Source organism: Electrophorus electricus, chromosome 18 (assembly GCF_013358815.1).
Source record: "Electrophorus electricus isolate fEleEle1 chromosome 18, fEleEle1.pri, whole genome shotgun sequence".
Lineage (NCBI taxonomy): Eukaryota > Metazoa > Chordata > Actinopteri > Gymnotiformes > Gymnotidae > Electrophorus > Electrophorus electricus.
In genome coordinates, this window is record NC_049552.1 from 11,379,609 (window position 1) to 11,398,109 (window position 18,501).

General features: G+C 39.9%; 1 protein-coding gene across 2 annotated transcripts in view; it reads left to right on the forward strand.

Annotated features, from left to right (window-relative positions):
• Positions 1-9,176, forward strand: part of st6galnac3 (ST6 (alpha-N-acetyl-neuraminyl-2,3-beta-galactosyl-1,3)-N-acetylgalactosaminide alpha-2,6-sialyltransferase 3) — a 49,399-nt gene extending 40,223 nt beyond the window's left edge. For both annotated transcript variants that reach the window (XM_026998366.2, XM_026998367.2), the window contains 2 exons: positions 5,250-5,357; positions 6,454-9,176. In XM_026998366.2, the coding sequence (XP_026854167.2) occupies positions 5,250-5,357; positions 6,454-6,643 (298 nt within the window). In that variant the 3' untranslated portion in view covers positions 6,644-9,176. The remainder of the gene's footprint in view (positions 1-5,249; positions 5,358-6,453) is intronic.
• The last annotated feature ends 9,325 nt before the right edge of the window (positions 9,177-18,501 follow it).

The window sequence follows — 18,501 nt, forward strand, 5'->3', positions numbered from 1 at the left end:
AGAATACAAACAAAGTTCGGTTTTAAAAAACATCCATTGTGGGGTAGTACTGATCGGAGCCTTGAGGTTTGGCAGGGCTTGGCTGCAGATGACTGACTACCTTGCATCCATCGCACCTGCAAACTCCATTCAGAAACAGCTGAACTAGGTAATTAGCTGCCTCAGAGAATTGCACAGGTAAAAGGTGGATTGTCCTGTCTGTTGTGAAAAGTCAGTGTAATGGTGTATGGGACATGCCTTTTCTAGTGCACACTGATTTAAAATCAAATTAATTTTTTTGCCAAGATTGTAAAAAACTTGGGTAACTGCCTGGCTATGCTTCATTTCTTTTGCGAATGGTCATGCTCGTTTGCAGTGTAATGTCCTTACTTAAGCATATCTTTTATGCATGCCATTTATTTTATGAATTAAGGCTCTAAATTGTATTACACCTCAATAACAGGGTACTCCTCTCCTTTTTCCTTTTATAATCCTGCACTAAAGTGATGTGACGTCTGTTGTAGATGTAAGGTTTAAGTGCTTTTTTTAAGGTGGAAGTGCTATGTTTTGGTATCAGACTGGATCATCTTGTTTGAGTTGAATATATTCTTATCCCAGTTCATATTTACCACAGAGCTCATTCTCACTGCACAGCCTGTCATTTTCTTCTTTGTATGGTATTTCAAATACAAACACAAGGCAGAGAATAGTATTCCTTTCAGTTTCCATGGATAAAAATATTTTAAAAATACCATGGCATGCAAACAGGATTGTCATTCACTTTGCCTTTGATTATGTACTACATGCCAAGTGTTGCACTGGGATTTAGATTCAGGATTGCAGCAACTTTGTTTTAGTTTTTTTTAACGGTTTCGGTCTGAACAGTTTCAGACGAGTTGTGAGGTGTGTTTATGTCCTGGCTTTGAGCCACACTGATCATTCCGCATTAAAAAAAGAGATTTTATACATATATTCTCAGCTGCATTGAAGTACCTATCTGGTGCATAATTCAATGTTTGTGTTCTTAGAAAATCTATTGTTTCATTTTTAGCTGGTGCAATAATTACAGCTGGATGAGTGTAAACCTGGTTCAGTCTTTGGCAGCTGGGACCTCTTATTAACCTCGGAGGCTATTTGACAGTTTTGCATTCTTTCTGCAGTTCTGGTAAATCAACACCTCAAGAGGATGAAAGACCTTCAGTGCATGAGCGCCATACGAGCAGAGAATAGTGGAATGAGAAAAAGAGGGAAGCCCATGTAGCCAGGCAACGAGACACTCATATGGTTCCATTTTTTGTATGCTATTGGTATTTGCGGTAAGTTGATACCCTTTAGGGAGGCACTACTTAGGAGATGTGTGAACAGAATCCCAGATGTTGAAGTGATTTTGGATTTTGTGCGATTTCCTCCCCCTCTTTATTTATTTATTTTTAATCTTTGGCAGTCCTCAATGACATCCAACATCCAATTTTTTACCTGCTACTGATCTTGAACCACTGGGTATTAAATATTAGTTGGAACAATGTGCTTTTTGCTTTGGTATAAATTATTGGCTTTACACAACTAAAGAGGTCTGATTCATGTTCCCATTTCTTCTACTTGAATCTTTGTTTCTAAGTGAATACTTCCAAAAGATTTCCTTTTTTTGTAAAACCTTATTTGATTTCTTGGTAATATTTGATATTTTTCTTATTTTTTCAATGATATTTCATTCAAATGTTTGCACAGTATTTTTTCATTAAGGCAGTATTTTTTGAGTGTCAGTAATAGGCAGATATTCTGAATTCAAACCATGCAAACCATCTAACACTCCTAGCTTGACAGTGAATGGAGCTATGTCTTTCACCTTATCAGGAGTGGAAATAGTAAAGGTCTTTTGTCTCCTTTTATAATAAAACCTAGAAGTGCTAAAACAGCCCATAGCCCTGACCTGACCTTGACTATTTTCATGTAGTCCGTGCACCAGTTGTTTTAGTTTTCAGAGCCAAACTCTCCACATTCCTTTTCATGCATTTTAACAGTATATGAAAAGATGATAAAATAATAAAATAACAAATGAGAACATTTCTGTGGCCTTGAAAATTAGTTGTGCATATGGCCAAGGAAACTTTTTGTGTGAAAGCTTTTTTCCATGTGCCATTTTTCTTGTTCAGATATTCAGTCAAATACAAAAATATGAACTCAATTAGCAAAATGAAGAGGAAGAGTGATGCCGATTCTGATAGTTTGGACCTAATTATTCTTCTTTCTACAAGGCTTTAGTCCACTGAAATAACTGACACAAAAGCTTGGCAGCTCAGTGGGCATAAGTGATGGGGGGGCTGGGAAGTTAAGACTAAGCAATGGTATTTTCAGTTTTCACCTCCGTTAAACTCAGTATCAAACCTAAATGTCAGCCAAAATCCGGATCACTGTATGATACATATCTTCTTTGCAAATCCATCTCCTGGTGCCAAAGCGTATAAGCCTCTTGGTTACAACAAAGACCATGCCAATGCTGGGAAGTTTATTTCCTACCATGAAAGGGAGACAGGTAAAATCCGTGACACGCTGTCAGTCGGAGTTGATAAAGATCATGACATAAGGCTTTGGCTCTTTGCAGATTAATGAATATTTGTGCCCAGGAAGCATGCTGCAAGGAATCCAAACGAGCAGGAGACTGACATGTCTCTACCTTCTCTTGATTACCCCTTCTTGGGCATTTCGTTTCATCCCATCCTCTTCAGCACAGGGGCTGAGCTTGTGGTTGGCACTCCATCCATGCTGTGAGGCTTGTCAGAAGAACATGCTGGCCTCTGGATGGAGAAAGGCCCTTTGACTGTGGCTGGAAGATAGTCAGAAATGCTTCAGTCATAGAATTGATTTCAAACTAATATCACATTGTTTTTCTTTTATTCTAGAGAATGAGAAAAATTTCATTGGCTTTAATATGAATTTCAGGGAGTCTGCAGAGAAGACTTAAGACTCAGCCTTACCCTTTACCATTGCATAACTTGAATAATAACTATTATATAATTTAGATAATTTTATATAAATGTATTATATAATTATTGTTATATAATTCTATAACTTTTTGATGGACATATTTCTGTCAGCATTGCAGTATTTCATAGTTACTTCTTCCAATTGGTAAATAGAGTGCACCTGACACATTTTAAAGTTATTAATACTGTACACATTTCACTTGGTCAAAACGCACCAAATCCCAAGAACAATGTAAAAATACAGCAAAAAAGATAGTTTGTGGCATGGTTGTGCTAATTCTCCTGTTGAAGACTATGACAAGTTATGAGAGCCTTGTTCTCAGCTGGCCTGAGCCACTGCGCTTATACAGCGAGCTGACAGGAAACTTGGGAAAAGAAAAACAGTGCCATTAGCAATTAGCCGATGGGCTTCAGTGAATGGGACTCTGCTGACCTGGCTGGATCTCCAGTGAAGAACAGAGTTGCTACAGTAATAAATGGCCCGCCAGTGACCGGTGGCTGCCGATCGCCCTGTGGGTTATTAATAGATTTCACCGGAATGGGAGTAAACACAACTGTAGCTGGGAGGAGCACTTCACCCGCTCTAATGTGTCAGGTAATAATGGCCACACTTTGCAGCATCATTAAAATAAATTGGTTTGGCCCGCTTAAGAGTGGTAGCGAGTAGAACCATTTCCCCAGGCTCGAACACTATAGCATGTCCGTCCCACAGGGGGGCTGTTTTATGCCTTCAGCAAGAAATCGTAAAAGTTCTGTTAGTCATGCCTATTAAGCTTAGCAGTGATGAATTTCCGTTTCTACTGTAGTCGTCAAATGGCATCCGTGAGACGATGTTCCCATTAAAAGTATACTAATTGGCAAGTGCTTAAGTAAACCTTGTCACTGAGATGCAGATTTGAATCACATGGTCATTGACAGGAATCTCCCACTTCCTGCCAGTATGTAATATTTCATCCACTGATGTTTGTGTGGTCACATGATTAAATTAAGCAAAATGTGCTCTCCGCCCAGTATGTTGAGACTTAAATATATCAAATGACCGAGATGTCACACAGGTTAAGCTAAAGCTGCTTTGTGGTGAAACAGAAGAAAATGAGCCATTTCCTGAGATACAGCCGGGTCGAGGTTCAGCCTCTTTTTCCCTTTGCTCTAAAATCAATGCTTTGAAACCATCGCGGCTGCAGGAGGATCGGTCATTAAAACGGTATTGTGTTCCCTCAGGCAAATCGCACAGCACTTTAACACTGAACAATGCCTCCGCAACTCCTCCCCGACAGCAATTTAGTGAGCCAGAGTGGCTGCAGCTGCAAGTAGGGGAGGAGGGACGGATTTAACGTGTGAGCTTTAAAGCCAGTCTGCTCCACTCTGCACAAAGCCAGCGCAAAATGGATTTCGCCGTGGTCCCCGTCGCTGCCACAAAACGGGCACACAAGCGCCAGTCTGCCTGGATAACTGGCAACTTGGGCATGGGGATGCAGAGTGGCGAGCGCACACGCTCAAGGTTGCGTGGGGAATAAGAGTACAAGAGGCTCCGACGGGATGCATGCCCAGCCACTAAGGGCCCGGCAGGTGAAGCCGTGGAGGCGAGCGTCATGCGTGGTACGCTGTTTACTTTGTGTGCTGCTCCAATTGTCAAGAGTTCATTTCTCAGATACTGTTTATTTCCTGGGAAAGAGGCGGAGGGTGTTCTGCTTGTGTCTGTGTCAGTTGCTCTCACTTGCTGAAGGGCTCTCAGGCTGGTCAGACGAAGCATGTTTTGTTTCAGAGAGATCGTTATCAGCTCATCATTATAACTGCTGCATAGGACTGTTGCTCGTGACCACTGCCTTTGTAAAGAAAGAAAGAAAACTTTCAGATGCAATCACTTCTAAAAATGGGCAAGCTGTTCACATTGAAACATTGCAGAAAAGGACTGGTGACTCTTCATGCAAATGTAAAGCATGTGTGGGTCTATATCAGTTATATTTTACCAGAACGCCTCTCGGTTTCTGTCAGCTTCTTACAACCTATGTTTACTAAGGTTGTTGTGTGTCTCAGAGTGCCCTCTATGCTGCTGTTAACCTCTGCAATAAAAGTCCGGGCACTTGCAATCACACGGCCACCACTGACACCCAGTGACACTTTGACGGGTTGGGCATTGAGCTTCATGCATGCTATCCTAAAATGTCCTGAACCGTCCTGACATGTCCTGAACCATTCTCGCTCCACTGAGTGTGGCTCACCACGAGTGGGCTCTAAGAATCAGGGCCTTCCAAACGTAGCTGACTTGGATTTCTTTGTTGACAGGATCCAGTCAGGGTCATACCTGAGCACCGGCTGGTTCACACTCATTCTGGCCATGGACGTATGCAAGGAGATCAGGGTGTATGGAATGATCAACAACACTTACTGCAGGTAAAGCCTACTTCTCTTCGCTGTGACTCACAAACGCTTTTACACTGATATAACATAAGTTTCCTTTATCCATCTCTTTACCTTAACCATGAAAACCCCAGAACAGGGCCGGGAATATATTGTATTGAAAAAGAAACCATGGACACAGTCACTAGCCTTGAGCTAGTGAAGTTAGAGACACTTAACCAAGCTGCTGTACCAAGTGTTTTTAGTTGCTGGCTTACTGTGTAATTAGAATGTCAAAACAGTTCCACACAGCAGCGGATGACTTCATTTGGAAAAATAATGAGGCAATAATTCTTTATAAAGCAAGATATGTGCTTATTTTCTATCTCTTTGGCCCTTAATGTGCTCATAATGTTTTCCCTTGTTGGCTGATGTTGGGGAGTTATTTTTACTGATCTCATTCCCCTCTACTGCATTTACTCATTTACCACAACCTGCCATAACCTGCCCTGTGAATTCTGTTCAACATCAAAATCTCTGAAAATCTCTACCTGGGTTCTATATTCAGGGGGGTGTAAACAGTGCTGGTAATCAAAGAAAGAGATGGTTTGCTTTGCATTCCTTTAAATAGCCATTATCCTCTCTGTTGTTAATGGCTGCACCAAAACAATGAGACATTTTATAGCAAATCTCAGCAACCAGCATAGGTTGAATCAGTGGGCAAGCTGTCAGCCAAAGCACGATCATTTCGATGCAAGACGGTGCAGCAGGAAAGAATCCGTTTTAACATGATGTGCTGAGCCATCGTGGCAATTGACCCCACTGGTTTCTCCATAATTGAAATTCAACAGGTGCCGTGAGATGGAGTGGGGGGTGGTGAAATTGAATTCATTTGTTACACTGCAGGACTGGACTTGGCATGCCTGCCGAGGTATGGGAGAGCCAAATAAGCATCTGGAGGTGCTGCGACTCGGCAGGACAGCATATCCGCCCTGCCCGTTCAAAGCAGTCAGGGTCTAATGCAGAATAATTTAACAGTAAAACACAGAGTTTGACCTTAAAATGAGGAAGGAATCATTATGTACTGATGCAAAATATTTTCTGTTTCTCTTTGCATCATCCCCTCTCCCTCCACAATCACCACCTCCAGGTCGGAAGGTTACAGGAAGGTGCCGTACCACTACTATGAAGCCGGGAGCCGTGATGAATGTGCCGAATACCTCCTGCATGAGAGTGCCCCCTACGGCGGTCATCGTTTCATAACGGAGAAGGCCGTTTTCGCCAAGTGGGCCAAGACCCACCTCATCAAGTTTTTCTACCCTGAATGGCAGCTGTCATGACCAGCGGAACACCAATGCTTTGTCTGGAAAGATCCGAGCACTTAGGCCACTTTGGCCCACCCACTCCCTATCGTTTTGCACAAACAAGTAACCAGGCCAAGGCCAGAACAATCATCCCAATCCCTTTACATACTGATCACCAATGCAGCTTATGTAAGTGCAGTGGGTCGTGTGCACTGTCTTTAACAAGAGAGTTGCTAGTATCTTCAGGATGGAACCAGTGCCCTCTCCTGGTGCGATATTGCATGTTTATTGGACATCCCTTGCTCATTAGCACAAATATGAGTGTTCCTACAGTGTGTAGTATGTAGACTGCACTAGGCTATGGTCTGGAGGTATTGAATCTTTCATTGTTCGCTACCTGTGGCTGTGGACAAAGCAGGAAAACTTTCAGTTAAAGGACAAGCTACACCAAAAGGAATATCATCATCAATCAGTAGCAGCTTTGAATCAGATGGTTAACCCTCCAAACAACAGAAGAATGTTACATTGGGTCTGCATTATTTTAGATGTGTTTGCAATCCCGCTTTTAAGTTTATCTCGGCTGTGTTGAAGGGCAACCATTTGCATGAACCTGAAGTTCCCTTTCAGTCTGAATTCAGTGGGTCACATAATTAGGAGGGAATGGTAGGAACATATTAAAAGACCAGAAAAATCATGCAAAATTGTATAGAAAAAGCAGAGTACCAATTTAGAGGGAAACTTAACCATAATTTTAAATACAAAGTTGTACACGGTACTAAGAATCTGAATTTGAGGAGCCCTGGTTATGAGCTATTATAATCATAATAGCTCTAGCTTTAAAGCTATTCTAACAACAGCATTACCACTGACCACTTGCAGTAGCACTGGTAAATTGTTCTCATTATTTCTAAGTTACGATTAACACTATGACCTAGGAGAACAAAGACCACATGCTGGAATTTTATTTGGCTTTGTAATTTGTTATTTGGACTTTTTTTTCCCAACAGCTAGCAAGCAAGAACATCAAGCGTGACAGTGCAAACTGCAATTGAATTTAAGCTGTAGCTGAAGCCTGTAGACTGAATTCACTTTACTAGATCGATGCAACTTGTAGTGTACAGGCAAACAGCTCTTGTGCAGATTTTCTTTCTTTTTTTTTAAAGATTTCGTGCCTGTTTAAACTGTAGCCATCATGGACTCGGTGCAATGCATTTAAACCCCACCCCACCACACCACATCCACCTTTACCCCACCTTCTTAGGCCTTATCTGCACGTGAGAAGAAAAAAAAACCACTGTGTACAGAATCTGACAGTATTCCTCCAAGCCTGTTAGGACGAGGTGCTATCACTTGTCAGAGCAGCAAACTAATTGTTTGGCTACTGTAGCTAAGTGCTGTAGCACCATGTTCACCAGCAGACAGCGCAGCACCTGTGGAGTTACAGTACCACCCTCAGCCGCCCCACATGGAGCGTGTTGCTCTTGCTGTCAGATGGTCTCAACCACAGCATGCTTCCTCATTTCCATTGCTGCTTTCTGTCAAACATTTTGTGTAGTCGTTCGTGGCGTATTGTTCAAATCGGCCTGTGATTGTGCTCTGGCAACTTCTCTTGGCTTGACAGTTTAGTGTCATTGCTTGTCCTTTTCAGCAGCTGAGCAGTGTCCTCATGCCGTCACTGCATCCTAAGCACTCTACTGCAGGAAATAAGCAAGCAATGGCAGGATGAGTTGCACCAATGACAAGGTGGAACAGTGCTAATGGAAGCACTGAGCTCAAGGCCACTTGAGCAAAAGGACACAATGGACAAAGCCAGAACTTTCTCCTCCTTGGGGCCAAACCAAACCCTGTTATTTACAGCCATTCACACCATGAAAGGCATTTTTAATGTCCAAATGTTTATGTTGTATAAAAATAATAATAATGTGACCGATCCAGCAAAAGTGCTTTCGTGAATTTAGCCCCTATGTATGTGTGCTCACATGGACCTTGAGGTCCCAGTAAATCGACCTCCATCCAGGAGCTCTCTCTTCATGCAGCCAATGCCTTCCTGCAGTTCTGTCAGCGTTATAGGTCATGTACAAGCCAAGCGTAAAGTCTGTGAATGTGTTTGGCAGAGACCGTGTTCTTATTTGTAGACGCTTGTAGCCACTCGTAACATGCCTGCACGTTAGGGGATGTTTCTTAGTTATGTTTTTTTCATTGAAGGACTAAAGGAGCTTTTTAAAAAATACTTAAAGGCTGCATATTTTAAGCATACAGTACTAAAAAATTTTTTCTTTTAATCATTGTCCATTTTCTAACCTAATTTTGACCATGCAGTTCATGTGTATGTCTGTACAAGATTTGAATATTTCATCTTTGTGTCAACCTTTGCATAAATGTATTAAGACATAACCGTTTTTGAAAGTAATGATTTGTAACAAGTGTTTTGTTGTTTGTGCAATCCTGCAAAGGATGAAGTGTATCATCCTGCATTGTGGTCTTTGACACATTTTGCAAATTGCCTTGAAATTAATTTAGATATTGGATTTGTAAATCTGTTGTGATTAAGCTTACATTTTCAGTTTTATTGTGTGTGTTTTGACCATTTTTTTGTACATGCAAAAAATAATGTGATCCCCTGAGTCTTTGATGGAGAGAAAGTCAAAAAGCAACTTTAATAGTTTGGGAATTTTTCTCCTTTAGTGTATTGTGCTCATATAAAAAAAAATCTCCTAACATTTTATACTGCTCACCCTCTTCCTCCACTTCTGTTTGTTTTAATCATCTGGTGTGTTAAGTTTACATTTACAAATAAATATTTTCTATACTATCTTGTGAAGAGCCTTTGGTAGTATGCGGCTAATATTGTGACCTCCAGTCACACACTGGGGCAAGTTCTCACACGTCTGCAGCATCTGAACCACTAAGAGCTTGGCTCATGAATAAATCATCTGGATTACTAAAATGGGAGGTTTTTATTTTGCATTTTAAACTCTCTGTGGCTGAGAAAGTGAAGGTGTTGTAGAAAGTACTAAGAGCACATTGCATTAAACGCACTTAAAGCCCACACAGAGAAACGAGCTGAATTTGCAGTCTACTTATCAGTAGCTTGTTGGCTGACATGAACACACCTCCTTGTGGCCAGCATGAGCAATTAAGACTTTGCTGCTTCATTGGTATGAAAGACATTTTGCAGACTAAAGTGGCCTACAAGAGCATTCTCTTGATCTAGAACCATAAAAGTTGGGATTAAACTGAAGGGCCATTCCTCAGTGAAGCAATCCTCTGAGGGTAAGCCCACTGTGGGCCTGTAATTCAGTGCTAGCACATTTGTTACCAAAAGCCTCGGAATGTCAGACTGTTGTTTATTTTGACATGGACTCTTCAGAGAAGGGTGGACGTGATCGATGGAGAAGTGCCGTGCTCTGTTCGCCTCTCATTTAAGTGTAAATGAATGGTGTGAGGGAACGAGTTTTTTAAAACCTCTCTTCACCCTGGTTAGCTTATATAGCCCCCCACCCCTTCTTTCAAGCTTCCTTTTTTACTCATTCTGCTGCTCTGGAAGTAGAACTATGACTTACGATTAGGTTTAGCCAGGTAAGGCAGTGCAGGGCCGATGTCTCAATGTGGCGCCCTTGAGTTGACATCTGTTCCTGCCCTTCAGCCGTTTAGCCCAGTGTGAGATTTGATTGCGTTTGCTGTCAAATGCCTGGCCTATGGTTTTCACCCAGAATGTGCTCTCATGACGAAAATCCAAAAATCTTCCTCAGAACAGATGGCACTCCCATATGCATGTACACATTATTACAGTGCTGCTTTTCTGGAGCAATCAAAGTGGTGTAAACTGTCCTAGCGAAGTATCTATATTCCCATTTCTGCTTGGCATATGTAAACAAGGGAAAAGCCTCTTTCTGAAGAACAATATATTTTGGCAAACTCTGAGAAATGGGTCTTTGGCCTGTCATACACTTTTTATTTTTACTTCTTAATCATGTGTATTTGATGTGACTATTTTTTAGTCTGTTGTGTGCTCCACATGTTTGTTCTTATGATTTTTATTCTCTTGATGAAATCTCTGTTACAAAAGCCCTTTTTACATGCCATTCTATTTTGGAAACTATGGCACTTTATTTTAAATGGAAATGAAAAAGCGTGAAATTGAATAAGTGTGCAGCTTTCATGGGTGTAACAAGAAATGTCTGTGCAAACGAGATTATGTTAAGAGGTCCCCACTAGCAATTGTAGCAGCATTAGCATTTTTGGACAAAGTGTTACTTTAAAAGGTTTCTACGACTTTGATCAAGTTTCTTGGACTGCATACCCATGTAAGACGGCATTTCTCCCACCAAAACCCAATTAACCCTCTATCCAAGCCTGATTGCATCCAAGATACAGCCATGCTCGCGTCACTCTGTTAGCCCGTTCTCCCCTGCATTGTTCCAACTAATGGGTTGATTTTGGAATTTCTTGGACTACAGCATAAAATGAAAGGTTCGTTTTGTTTTCCAGTTTGAAAGCTCAGTAATAAGCAATAACGATGTTAAAAACTAAGACTGCTGCCTGCTATTTTCCTGTTTCTGATTTGGTATCTACCCACATGGTTTCAGTGCATCAAGACAGGCCAGAGTAGCTGAAATTGGGCCAGAACTAATGCTTCTGCTGGCTAGAGACAGTGATGACAAAGGATGTTGAGTACTCCATAATCCATACTATTTTTCACATTTCCTTTGATCCATATGAGACATCTTGTCACCAAGACCCATATATTCTGATTGAATAGGATATGTTTGTGTTGGTTTGCATAAATTAAGCAGATTTTCAAGCACATAGAACAAGCAGATGTCTGTTTTGAATATTACTGTTATAATACCACAAATGTTTTGTTTGACAAGTTTCGTTTAAGACAGGGATTAGAAATACGTGCATGAGAATTTCATATAAAATAATGTAACAATACAATGTAACATTTTCATGCATGTTGATTCATGCCTATAGAGGAATGATGCACAACTTATTGATTTCAGTTTTCAGCCAATCTTTACTTGAATGGCACTGCTTTTAGTAGCTGAGACTTTAAGGAGTTCTTATCTCAGTAAAATTTTCTTTCATAATCTCTGTCAGCACAATTCCATCTGAAGTCTGGAACCACAGAATTTAAATTAGAATTTTATTAATGGGTCATGATGAGTTGGGGCCTTTGGTCAATAATGTTATCACCAGGGACCACAATTAAAACACCCACATGCCATGCTTTGTTGTCTTGAAGCATCTCCTGTTGTTTTGACAAAGGTTTGAGGTTCATTATCTCAATCTTACAATAAAGGCTAATGAAATAACTGGGATGAAGACGGTTAAAGTTGAAATCTTGAACCAGTGCCTCAGGCAAAACATTCATCATTAAAGTGGCAAAAAAGTGTCCTAATATATGTCAGAACTGTTAGTAGCATTATTTAAGTAAAATGTTTCACAAACCTTTTTAAAAGCAGATGACCATTTTTGGAAAAGACTGACTGAGTTCAGCACTACAGACTGCAAAGTGGCGAGAAAGTTTTGATATTACAGCTCAAGTGGGTAACTTTATTTCCATGAGGCAAAGCACACTGACATTCTGCTGTGCTCTGGTCAGAACCTAGTGATTGACTAGTACAATTCCATCATTATGGTCTTTCTAGGGACTGAAAGGCACTGCGCAGAATTCAAGCAGAAATGTTTTATAGTGAAGCATGGTTATATCATTGCATTGTTTAAAGCAGAAGGTTGATGTGAACTTTTCAAGGAGGAAAAAAACAGAAATTTTTGTCTGCTAATGAACGAAAATTTGATAAGCAGATGAATAACTTCCCCCAGACGGCGCATTTGCATGAAGGCTCCCTGTTGTCTCAGGAGGATGGCAACACCTGTTTCTCATTCAGTGAAGCAAGAGCGCATCCCAGACGTCAGACTCAGGCTTTGAACATTGTGTTTCTATATTAAAAAGAAGAAATAAACTCTTTTAGTTCCTGTGTGTCAGAGAGAGAAAAAAATGTTGAATGTGTACAAGTGATGGGGCATGGAGTTCGGGCAGGCGGAGGCAGGCACCCGATGTGGTTTACATGGCCCTGAAACTCGATTGCAGCTCCATCATGCCTCAGGGAGCAATTTAATTAAGGCTCTGCTCCAAGCGTCGTGCACTCATCAGCTCAGGGAAAAATACTGGAGCAGCGCTGGCTGGACAATGTTCTGGTGTCAGTGAATCATTGTGCAACAACCTGAGGCTGAATTAAACTAGCATTATGGTAGGCCAACATTGTTCACTTAATATTTTGGGAAATTTAACTGTACCTTGTTCAGCTGACTACCTGAATAAGAAATCAAACTTGGGGAAAGTGAAAAGAAAACTTGTTTTCACTCATGCTAATTTTATTACCTAAATTATATAAGCATACACCATAAAGTTATGATTTCATCTCACCAGGGATTGTGGACTGACAACTATAAGAAATTTACATCACCTATAAATCCCAGGGTCATGGCATCAGAAAAAGATCCTCAAGAAATCGCTGTGATCCCTCGCCTGATTGCAACAAATGCTGTCCTACATTTCTCTTTTGTGCTTCAGCTAATTTGAGGTGGCAGTGTGGCTGCTAATTCGTGTTCGTGCACAGTGATCAGGGGGCCCTGACTGGGGATTTGGCTAGCTCTTCATTCCCTATATAATTAGTGGGTACATTCAATCCTCTTTGTTCATTACTCAAATATTGGTGCCAAATGGGAAGCCTGCTTTCACACACGAATATTTGCTTCTCTCAAAAATATTGCTCTGCTCAGGGGAAACATATTACAGTGATGGACGACAGTGTGTCTTTTTATAAATTGGAAAAGCCACCTAAGAGAAACAGTAATGTTTTAGACTTGTCACTCTTGCTGTAATTTAAAAAAATCTGCATGGTGCAATACTCCACAGTCCTTGGTGTCTTGTTTCGGTGCTGTCGTTACCCAATATATTTTCCAGCAGGTATTCGGCATTACATCTGCAATGTGCATACTTTTATGGGTTGCTCAATTCATCGATCAGTGGCACGATGTCTATAATGTTCTGAGTGTGATGCAATTATTGTCCAGTTTGCCTACTGCAGAGACCCTGCTGATTACAAATGACTCATAGTGTGTGTATTAATAAAAGAATAAGATATTGATATGATGAAAATACCACTGTGCACTTAACATTTAGTGATCATTCCTAATTACTAGGTTACATTGATGACCTCATTCATTAGTGATTATTTAATCTTAATTACCTGAATCATCTGTGACATCTAGCAGAGCAGATGAAAAAAATCAGGAGGTATTACAGGAAACACAACTACATTATTTTTCAAAGCTAGCAATCTGGAAAGAATGAGGAGATTTTACAATTAAAAAAAATTTTTTTTTTGAGGATCAAATCTTTTTCTGCGCTGTGCTTTTTGACATCTTAAAAACTTAAAAAATGTCCTGTTGGTACCATATTAACAAAAATTTGGATGATTATTTTTAAGAAGTCTTTCTCTAGTTTCCCTTTTGATGACATAACTGAGTATAGTTCTTAAATGGTTACTGTGCTTTAATCAGCCCTTTTAAATAAATACCCTATTAAATCAAGATCTTAAACTATGATCCTAAACGTTTATTGTAGAACTCACAACACACAATATTTTATAAATCCTGGAATCCATTTATACTACAAAACTTTGATCAATGTTGGCTATGTGTTTGAGTCATTGCTTTCTAAATTTTTTATTTCCTTTGTATGCTTTGATGCCAGCTTCCAGTTAACCTTCTGTAGTTACAGTATTAGGAAAATGCTTAAAGGGTAATATTTCATTAGTTCTGCTGTAGATTTGGAGATCCTTCAAACATAACTTCAATAATTCACAAGCCTCAGTGACATTAATAAGTCATTGTAAGGTTACACAAAAAGCAGAAGGAATTGCTTAGTCACCAAGCACTGATTGCCTGCCTGAAGTGGTAAAACAATGTAGCATCTGTATTTTCTGTAGTTTCACAAAGCTTTAGCAATTTCACCACCTGAAAAGAATCTGACATTGACATAGTGCTAGTTTTTGTCCATGTTCTCGGAAAAAAACCTGTGGAGCCGAACTAAGCCCCTGCAAAACTACCCACCGTTCCTACTCTAAATAGCACACCAGCCTACCTACGATAACTCAGTTTGACTGTGCACCCTACTTGCAGGTGCTGGTGTAGCCTCTTCAAACTCCAGCATGTGCTTTTGAGTCCTCACCTGTGCCTGTTATCAATTCGGTACTCTGGAAGTTGCTTTTATGAGACCACAGGAAGCTGTCATCAGACATTATGATGTCATGGTGCTAAAGTCTCATTTGCAGCCTTGCTGAACAGTAAGGAAAACTGTGGATTTAAAGCTTGCTGTCCCCTACTGTCCATTAGATTTTTGCAAGCTTACATTTTGTACACATCTGTCCACTGAAGCTCATAGAATAAAGGGCCCCTAACAAACAGAGCTTCTCCCATCAAGGGGACAACCCTCTGGTTTGATGCTCTGTGTGTGCCATCCACATGCTCAAACTCCTCCCTCTCAGGCTTGCCTTGGTGTGGTCTGTCACTGCAAGAAGTAATATATTCTAACTCACTTCTTCTCTGTGTCCTTGTAATGCACAAGAGCGGCGTTATGAGCAAATCTTTTTGCTTGTATCTCTGAAAACTTTATTTATTTTTGGCTGTTGCTGTTGGTAAAAAAGCTTATGTTGAACCTGACTGTTGACTCCCATTCACAACCACTATCTGTATTATCTTCAAACTCAAATGTATTCATGTGTCACTTTTTATAACACTCCTTGTCACAAAGCAGCTTTACAAATCTTTGGGTCCAGATGCCTAATCATCAAGCCAGTCTCAACAGTGGCAAGGAAAAATTCCCTGAGCAGAATTAATCTTTATGTTATGTTGGGGATCACTGAAATATCAGAGTATCTTTTACAGCTTACAAAATATCCTCTACCTTTTTTAATCAGCTTGATACTTCATGACTTTTCCTAATTTTATGTAAACTGCAATAAACAATAATGTTATGCTGATATAGTTTTCCAAACACCCCAGGGAAATGGTAATTTACACATTTATTCAGCTTTTGAAATTTGAAAGCCCAGTTTGTTGTTTAAAAAGAGGGTGACAGATACATTTATTTTCAGTGTACTGAGATGAAATATCTTTGGTATAGACTAATATAGCAATATTTGGAAGAAAAATGGTTGATGTGGAACTCAGAGTGTAATTGTATTTTACTCATGGAAGACTGGGGTCTTTGCCAAGGAAGAAACCTTGGGAGGACTGAGATTCAAGACAGAACCCTTCCTTGGGTGGCCCAGTTTATAAACAGTTCATGCAATATTGCATTAGAAATATATAGCCCATGTAGTTAGTTCAGTATATGTATCAGCTCCTCCCATGAATTAAGGGTGAGTGAGCTGTTTCAGCAGCTGATCCATTGGAATAAATGGGGTTGGTGAATGACTATGGCAACATCAGTTTATCTGCTAGCATCACCGGGACATTTTCTGGCAATATCTCAAATTTTTCATCACTGATGAGCAGGTCTAATTCAGTGTTGCCATCAACTCTGCAGTAACAAGCAGATAAAACAGAAAGATGTCATTAGGTCTGGAAAGATGAACAATGCACGAACAGTCCATATACAGTAAACATGTGCCAGTGATCAGTATGCAGATCCGACAGGTCTATCCGTAGCAGCATAAATAAAAGGGTTAGGGTCAGATGGTAACCACAGTCCTGAGAGCTCTCTGAGGCACCTCAGAATACCAGAAAACTCTATGATCCTTAGGCCTCAGACTCTGCACCTTTATATACCAGAAGCTAACTAAAAGCCTGAGTAAATAAGTAATTATTTAACCTAAATTTAATCTAGATGGGAGTGTGTCTTAGTCCCAAATTAAATATGGAAGGTTACTCTATAACTGAGGGGCTTTATAGGAGAAAGTTGTGCCTCTGGTTGTAATCTTACTAATTCTAGGAACCAAAGGAATCCCAGCATTTTCAGAACGCAGTATCTTTCACAGGTTATACCATACTGGGAGCGATCGCATAGCTGAAACAACAGGACTAATACTGCTAAGACTAACAATGGCCAAACGTTGTAGCTCTTGTAAGGATTCTGGCTACCGCATTCTGTACATCCTTGGGTCCACACAATAGCACCTTAGTCATATCGAAATTCAGAAGGAAATAGGTACCATCCATTTTTTTTTTATTTCCTGTACTCAATCCTGATTTATTTTGGCAATTAAATATCATTCACATAACAATGGAGGCATAATAATGCCATGCTTATGAATGAATGAGCCAAATGGTTGCTTATATAATGAGAATAATAATGGACCCAGGACTGACCCTTATGGGACACCATATTTTACTTTTGTATGATAAGCACATTCATTATGTATAAGGACAAATTCACAATGATCTGTCAAATAGGATTTAAACCATGAAATGTCCATGAGTTTTTCCAGCATACGCAGTAAAATGTTGTGGCCTATGGTATTGATTTAAATGTACAAGAAAAGAGATGCATATTTTATCAGAGCATATCAAAATATGATTAACTACCTTTGTTAGTGAGGTTTCAGTGCTCTGATGTGGTCTAAATCCAAAAAAAAATTATGGACATGATTTGTCTGCAAATAGGTGCATAATTGTGATAAAACTACTTTTTCTAATACTTTGGAAATACAGGGCAGATTTGAAAGGGCCTGTAATTGGAAAGCTCATGGAAATTAAGATTAGGTTTTTAATTAGTGGTTTAATGACTTTAAAAATAAATGGTTTAAAAGCAAGTTTTAAAGATTTGGAAATATAACACAGGCCAAGAGACAAGTTAGACGAGAGAGTTAATAAGCATAATAGTAAGAATTGGATAGGTTCTATGCTAATGAACAACGATTCTTTGAGTAGGTGAGTAGGAACTAGATCAAGTGATTCAAGTTAAGAGTAATTTAGTGCTTACTCTGATTCTAACACAAGCAAGACTAGTCAGCTTGAATGACCATTGAGATGGGGAGGCACTGAAACAGGATAAACAGTGAATATACAATAAATGTAATATTGTGCTCTTCTGACCCTCTGTTCCTCTATATTCCCACATAAAATGACAGTGACAAGCACTACAGATCTGTGACATGGTCCAATTTGTTCTCATTCATACAAGCACTAGTTCAGGCAATACTGAACACTGTAGCTATGTGACATTTATATTAAAGCTTGTTGTAAGTGTATAGGAATCACTGTATGTCATAAAGATCATGTAAGCACCTGAAACCAAGAGGGGTTAACAGGAACCAACCGTGACATTCCCTGAGTTGTTCTGTACCACTTGCTTCTCATTTACTTGATGCCTGGTCCAACATGTCACAATATTCAAGGTGTTCCACAGAAAACTGCAACACATGTTTTCTTCACAAGGACTTGAAATATGAAAGAAATATGAAATATGAATGAAAATAAGTGCTGGAGGATATATTGTGGAGCTGCAAATCAACCCCCCCCCCCCCCACCCCAAACACACACATCCTCTTTCTCCCCTTGTGGCTAGCATTACAAAATCCACACATGTGCCTGGTAATATCATAGGATCAAAATGCCATTGGGGTGGTGTTCAAGTATAATCTTGCTAATATTATTGGAAAATATAATAATCTTGTTGACAAGTGCCATGTGTACTTCACAAGTTCCATGTGTACTTCACTGTTGCTCTGTTATACTTCAAGTATGTTCATTACACCTCTGTGCAAATAATAATAATAATAATAATAATTTACATATTTTAGCTTCCATCTGAGATCTGGCATTAGTGCACAAACACTTGACTGACATTGAAGCCTTCCAAATAAGCAAATAACCAATTG